Source organism: Styela clava, chromosome 6 (assembly GCF_964204865.1).
Source record: "Styela clava chromosome 6, kaStyClav1.hap1.2, whole genome shotgun sequence".
NCBI classification, from domain to species: Eukaryota; Metazoa; Chordata; class Ascidiacea; order Stolidobranchia; family Styelidae; genus Styela; species Styela clava.
In genome coordinates, this window is record NC_135255.1 from 20,236,068 (window position 1) to 20,242,614 (window position 6,547).

Genomic DNA, 6,547 nt, shown 5'->3' on the forward strand with positions numbered 1-6,547 from the left:
TTCCAACTATGATTAGTCTTTTGAAAGTAATACTTTGTTTTATGTAACTGCGTAGTTCAGCAGACAGTGCAATTTTACAACCGCATCAAGACTACGAGTGTTAGAAACCATCTCTTCTTGTATATTATGTACAAGGCATATGCTCAAACAAGGCTTTGGATAAAAGACACTGGTGCGAAAGCGTAACTGAATGATCGGATTATTGCTCATTCAGCATAAATGATCGGGATCGTGTCAAATATTCATGAGTTAGGATTCGAGCTCACTCGCCCACAGTTTGGTATCAGGCATTATCTCGGATCTTGTTTAAATCGAAATTTTGAATTTTTTGCATTTTAGGGACTGCCCATAATTAGTTTTAATTGTGCGCAGACATCAATATATTTGACTAGTATTAACGACTTAGTTTCTTTCCCCGCGCGATATGATTGTATGAGTTGACTCCTTATTTTGTTAAGCTAACGGCCGTAAAGATATGCAAAACTTCCATGTTAATTTACATCTAACGTTTTCTTGTTTGCTCAACTGCTGTGTGGAAACGTTTCAAAACTTGTAAAAACAAAAGACTTGTTTGAATGAAGCAAGACAAATATTATTATTAAAATGTGAGAAAAATTCCAGTCCAAGCAGAGAAAGGTAAAATAATAAGATTATAGTTTTGATAATATGTATTTGAATGCTGAGAAAACAATAAAAATATACAAGAATCGTTATCTGCCTTGCTCAGTGAGTTCAATAAAATGAGGGACGGACGATTAACCCAGAAATAGTTAGGCGGCACATATACGAAACGTATCTAGTTGATTTATAATTTCAAACATTGTCAAGTTCACTTAAAAATACAATACTAAAAAGTAATGCATTGAAATGAATGAAACCAAACGAGTGGGGTTCTGGTACTGAACACCGTGAGCTGTCGCTTCTACTGAGCGCATGCTAGCAAAAAGCGATAGGGAGAAAATTATGTTGTGGGGTAAGTTTTTAAAATCAGTAAAATTTGGGGTAAAACAAAGAGTTCCGACGATAGCGTAGAAACTATGTATTTATTGGCTTTTTAGGATATAAGATTTCAATGCGATAGGTCCGAGAATTATGAAGAAAGCAACCCAATTACAAAATGAACACGACTACCAGCGACAACAATAATTGAGCAAACATCGTGTCTAATAATTTTCTCACTTTCACTGTGGGTTTGAATTTCATTTTCAAAATAAATATAGAGAATTTGGAGCAGCAAGGCAGATATAGAAACCATAAACAATCCGTCATCGTATGGAAGAGCATGGCAAGTGTCGGGTGATCACACTTTGTCACCTCCTTCAGTCTTTCGTACAACGGCAGAATACATGTCGTATTTATGCTCGTCTTCTTCAATAGATGGAGTTTTCTTTTCATCTGAATTAAAAATTTGTTTTAAATATATTTTTCGGAATATTCACCCGTGCAATTCCGTGCACTCTTGAATTTTTGCAAAATGCATGTGGGAAATTTAAAAAATATCATGTTGTGCAATGAATTCAATTTACACTATTTTGCTTATTCAGTCATGATTTTGGTTATTTGTGATTAAAATATTCAGTCTACCACATATGGTTTACGTTGTATCACCTTCTTGGTCTTTTCGGGCAAGAGCAGAATACATGATTGTATACGGAGATTCCTCTTCTTGAATTGCTGAAGTTGTCGGCTCATTTTGCTCGGCGACTGAAATAAATATTGATATAGAATTTCGCTTTAATTTTAACCATATGCTTTCAAGCAAGTAATTTCTATAATTATAAATCTACATATTAATAACCGTTTCTGCTTATATATAAGTTTCATGACTTCGCAAGTTGACAAATTATTTTTAATGTAAGAAATTTCCATGGTATTGTCATTAAAATGTTTAAGACTTATATCCGTAGTGTTTGAGGGTGAAAATTTTTTGAAATTATCGATTTAAATCGGAAAGGATCATTCTGTGACATTTTGAAATATATTATAGTTGTCAACCTTGGCACGTGTTCTTGGCATTTTCCATTTCACGATCAACGCTCGTAGATGAACCGTCACCTGCAGCATTGTCTTGTTCCGGTTCTTGAATTGGAGATTCAACATTTTCCATCTGATCGCTGCCAACATTCTCTTGCCCGACTTTGTTACCATCCTGAGATTTGTCCCTGTCAGAGGTATTTTTATATTTTGTTTTGTCATGAAATTTTAGTTATATTCGATTCCAACACTGGCTTAGGCAACGCTTTCATAAAGTGTTGTCTTAGTAAATTTAGGCGATGAAGGTGTATTTAGTCTTTCGCTGCGAGCAAAGCAATAAATCATGATAAACTTAGAACTGGAATCTTGCCGGTTCGCAATTACCTACCGAAGTTACGAAATGGCGGTTACTCGACTGAATACGAGATATGTCTACGTGGTTAGGTCCAACGCCATAACCATTAGGCCAGGGGTGTGCAACATTTTTTGTCGTTGGGCTATATAACCAACTTCAGACATCTAGTCGGGCGACACAAAAAATAGTTTATCTATGCGGGATAGATAAGAGAAGAGAGTGCGCGGCTATCGCTCAGCCTTGCTGTAATAAAGACACCTAGCAAACGGCCTAAGATTTAACGCAGCGACAAGAGCAAAAAACATGGGTTTTTACCGACGTAACCGAATTTTTAAACATCAACTGTCGGACTTTATATTTGATGGGAAAAATCGGAGTGTTGAAAAGGACCATACTAAATGGCTTGGCGGACCGGCTAGTGGCCGCCTTTTTCACACCTCTGTATTGAGCCGTTGTCCACAAACAAGATAATTGTTTGGCTTTTATATATTTTTATACTTATATAAAATCAAGACGAATGATTAATTGCCAATTAAGGAAGTACTTAATAGAAGTTAATTACCCTCTCTTCCTGCAGAATACGATTGCAGTCGCCACAAGTATCATAATGCCAATGAATCCTGGGATAGAAACGAGGACAAGTTTGGTTGTGTCGCTTATTCCATCTGAATTGGCGCCAGCAGTTTCTCCGGCTGTGTCTGTTTTAGAAATAAATAATAATGCTAAGGGGCGCATATTAGTTTTGTAACACGACACGGCCATTAGTTTGGTATGAGTGTTCTCATAACATACTTAGAAGGTAGAACTTTTTTATTTTCATTAGAACTAGTATAATTACTTGCACTATTATGGAAAAAAAATCTAAAACTGCTTAATTAAGAATTTTTTTGCTTGTTTGTGAAATATAAAATGCAGTCTTTCTTAAACTTGAATCGCACTAAAATAATCTCTTTCAAAAATCTGACCAGTTGATCATCATTTCTTGCTTTCTCATTTTAGCATATTCCATGAATGACACGTTAGTTACTATATATTCGGTAATAAAAAACTTTAATGTAGATTTACTTGTAGTTGAATGACTTGTGAAATAATTTTCAGTGCTTCCGGTTTCAATTGGAATTGACTTCGTAGTTTGTCCTGGTAAACAAATGTTTGACAAATGCAGTTTTCTATTGAGTTTTTATTTGCTTGGTGTAAAATATTACTTTTTTGTCAATGGAATTAAAGTGAATTACCCCCTGCTACAACGATTGGCATTGAAATTTGCCGCCATGAAAATCCTAAAAATTATTGTCCAAGCATCCTTTGCAAAATTTTAAGTATTAGATGTTTTTTATTATTTAAAATATATTACCTATCTATTCAAAGTAATAGGTAGTCTTACCCATAATATCAGGATTTGTTGTTGTTTCGATCGGTGTCTCGGTTGTACTTTTTGCATCAACGCTCAAATGCGAACCTACTTTTGTGGTGGTAAGAGTATAGTTGTTGTCTGGTTCGGTAGTTTCTTGTTGGTGGTGTGAGGTATCACCGAAAACATTTGTTGCGACATATTCAGTCGTTGTTACTAAGAAAACAGAAATTTAGTCAAGACACAAATAGCATATTGCATTTTCAAGCATGGTTTAGTCATATTAACTGCCTTCTTCACTGCCTGTATCAATAAATACCTAGAAGAGACATGGGCAAAATCCGGCTGCTTTTAACCGATTTTGCATGCACTGCATAGTTGTTGTTATTGCAATCTATATGTTGCAATAGGCTTGTTAGATTAAAATCGTAGTCCGTGTAAGTTGTATTTCAGGTTGCCACAGACTTTCATGTTATGTGGACGTTAACAAGATTTTACGTTTAAACCTCTTCTTTTTGCGTCTTGCCATTGTCGTGTGCGATCACGCGCAGCCTCGAGTTTCAATTTAGCGCCGACAAAGTTTTGTTAACGTCACCATAACGCCCCCTTAACCATCTTTTTTGTTCATCTTTTACTCATTTTTGACTATTATTTTACGCATTTTCATAAAATGTAACTTTTTACGTCACACTTACATGGCCCGCTAATGTAAATTTTGGTAATGTTCCAAAACCATTCTCACTCTTGACCTGGAGTGACTTCCGAATCAAGAGCATAAATTGTTAAGCAATCAATCTTGGAATATTTATTTGCTACAAACAATATCTTTAACAAATTTTATAGTGATGAAATGTTTACCAGCAGTCGTGGGACATTCTGACCACTTGTACTCAATCCTTAAACCCATTGATGCTGTGCTGATCACTGTTTCAGAGCCGGTATATGTTCGCCCGTCCGATATATACTGAACACGAACACTTGATTTGTTTCCTGCGTCGCCACCGCACATTGAGTCGAAGAATTCAAAAGGTTCTATCAATGAATCGGGATATTTTGTATCGACGTAATTTGTACATTCTTGTGTATCTGAATTGAATAAATTACATTTTCCCCTGATTTCTTCTCAGGTAACTTTGTTCGCAAAAAAATAGGGCGAGTTTTCCCAACCAGAGAACTACTTTGTTGTTTTTGTAGAGAAACTACTAAAATTTTACTTTGTATTTCGTGTAGTTTTACTAATATTGTTTGGTTATTTAGTTCCAATATAATACATATTTATGCACACATTGTGAACTAATCAAACTGCACAAAATTCAGAGTGTGGGCCGTGCATAACACTAGCTAAGGATCCTTTAGAAATTGAACACATGGTTGAGTTTTATTATAGTGCGAATAAACCGATCCAAATGAAAAAGGAATGTTTGGGAACCACTAAACTAATGTATGAACCCTACTCTAGTTCTTATAAAAAAGATTACACGATTCATATGATAGTCTTTCCATTACGAAATATAGAGTATGATTAAGTATAATAAAGACACGGTAATTTCCATATTCCCTACCGCCATTTATTGTAAAACTGTAAGATCCAAAGCATATCTTCTTACTATCGCCCAGGATATAAAGCCTCTGATACTTGATTGTTAACACGAGGGCGTAACCTTCCGAAGGATTGAAATTCCATGAGCAATTTGCTGTTCTCCCGTATTCGTCCCGATAATTTGGTGAAGTTATTTCGCCGTTTCCTGATGTTATGTTCATCTCCATTCTTCCATTACATAGACAATTACCGACAGAAATGCTTCCTGGAATCAGAAAACTACAATGATGAACTCAATGCGATCGGATATTTTGAAGCATAATACTCGCAGCTAAAAATGAGGTGACGATATGCTTTTGATTAGTGTATATATATATAAAATTATGTGAAATAGAAATTTCAATTCCTCATTTTATGAAATTGTCTTAGCAAATTACGTCATATACCTGACAGGCAAAACTAGGATTTGGCTATGAAAACTATGTATGATGTATGCCAACTTAGTTTATTGCTTGATTAAAAAATTATTTTTACTTGATTGCTCTACTCACCTAGAAGTAAAATGGCGATCAGCGACAAAACCATGTTAATTGAACTAATCTATTTCGTCTTAATTGAGAAGCAAAAATAGAAAATTAAAAGTGATATCAAAAATATGATTTTCTTCAAGTTAATTACAAGATAATATTTTAGTTACCCAGATGATGCGGATATTAACACAGCCCGACTCCGATAATTTAAGAACACCGTTCGTAACCTGAGAGCCTCGTAATTAATCTTTGATAAACAATGCAATATGTCTCGCCACTCTTTCTACCAACTGCTTTATTCTATGTCCATCTCGCTATGAAAACTCTCAAAATTATAACTTCCTTAGGGCCAAATTGGCTGTGTTTTGGAATCATCAATTTACAAAGACTAAGAAAACATGACTTGTTTATATTTGACGTCAATGATATAATTTGCAAATCTAGCGTAGATACAGATCAGTCGTGATCCATATATGAAAGGTGAACAAATCCATGACCGGATCCCGCAGGCTTTCACTACATATTACTGCACTGTCAAATCAAACGAAGTCTTTCATTTATTTTAAAACTCAATAAATGTTTTAGTGACGTATCAGGCACAGCTACAATTGTACTGTCTTTATGGTTGATCTGTACATAACAACCAAAACAGAGTAGTGTTAACAGAAAGTTTTTTACAAGCAGAATGAACTATTATTAACATTAATTCTCAATTCTATGCCCTGTTTACCCTATGACATGGGTGTGCAACCTGCGGCCCGCATAAAAGCCACAATTTCCAATGAGTTTATTTTTAG

At 35.1% G+C, this 6,547-nt stretch overlaps 1 protein-coding gene across 2 annotated transcripts; it reads right to left on the reverse strand.

The window, feature by feature from the left end:
- Nucleotides 1–606: 606 nt before the first annotated feature.
- Nucleotides 607–5,835, reverse strand: LOC120331968 (uncharacterized). Of its 2 annotated transcripts, none has more exons than XM_039399168.2 (9): nt 5,772–5,835; nt 5,288–5,485; nt 4,539–4,766; nt 3,714–3,896; nt 3,395–3,466; nt 2,892–3,027; nt 1,996–2,162; nt 1,609–1,704; nt 607–1,395 (listed from the first exon to the last, which is right to left on the reverse strand). In XM_039399168.2, the coding sequence occupies exons 1-9, from the start codon at nt 5,803–5,805 to the stop codon at nt 1,301–1,303; spliced, it is 1,209 nt and encodes a 402-aa protein (XP_039255102.2). In that variant the 5' UTR covers nt 5,806–5,835; the 3' UTR covers nt 607–1,300. The 2 variants fall into 2 exon arrangements, with proteins under 2 accessions (XP_039255102.2, XP_039255101.2); XM_039399167.2 differs by having other exon boundaries at nt 5,243–5,485.
- Between the last annotated feature and the right edge of the window lie 712 nt (nt 5,836–6,547).

Coding starts and splice junctions, on each gene's coding strand:
- LOC120331968 (XM_039399167.2), bottom strand. CDS start 5,805: ATGGTTTTGTCGCTGATCGCCATTTTACTTCTAG. Junction 4,767..5,242: donor CAGTTTTACAATAAATGGCG/GTAGGGAATATG, acceptor TATTCAATTCAG/ATACACAAGAATGTACAAAT. Junction 3,467..3,713: donor AACAAATCCTGATATTATGG/GTAAGACTACCT, acceptor TTTGTTTACCAG/GACAAACTACGAAGTCAATT.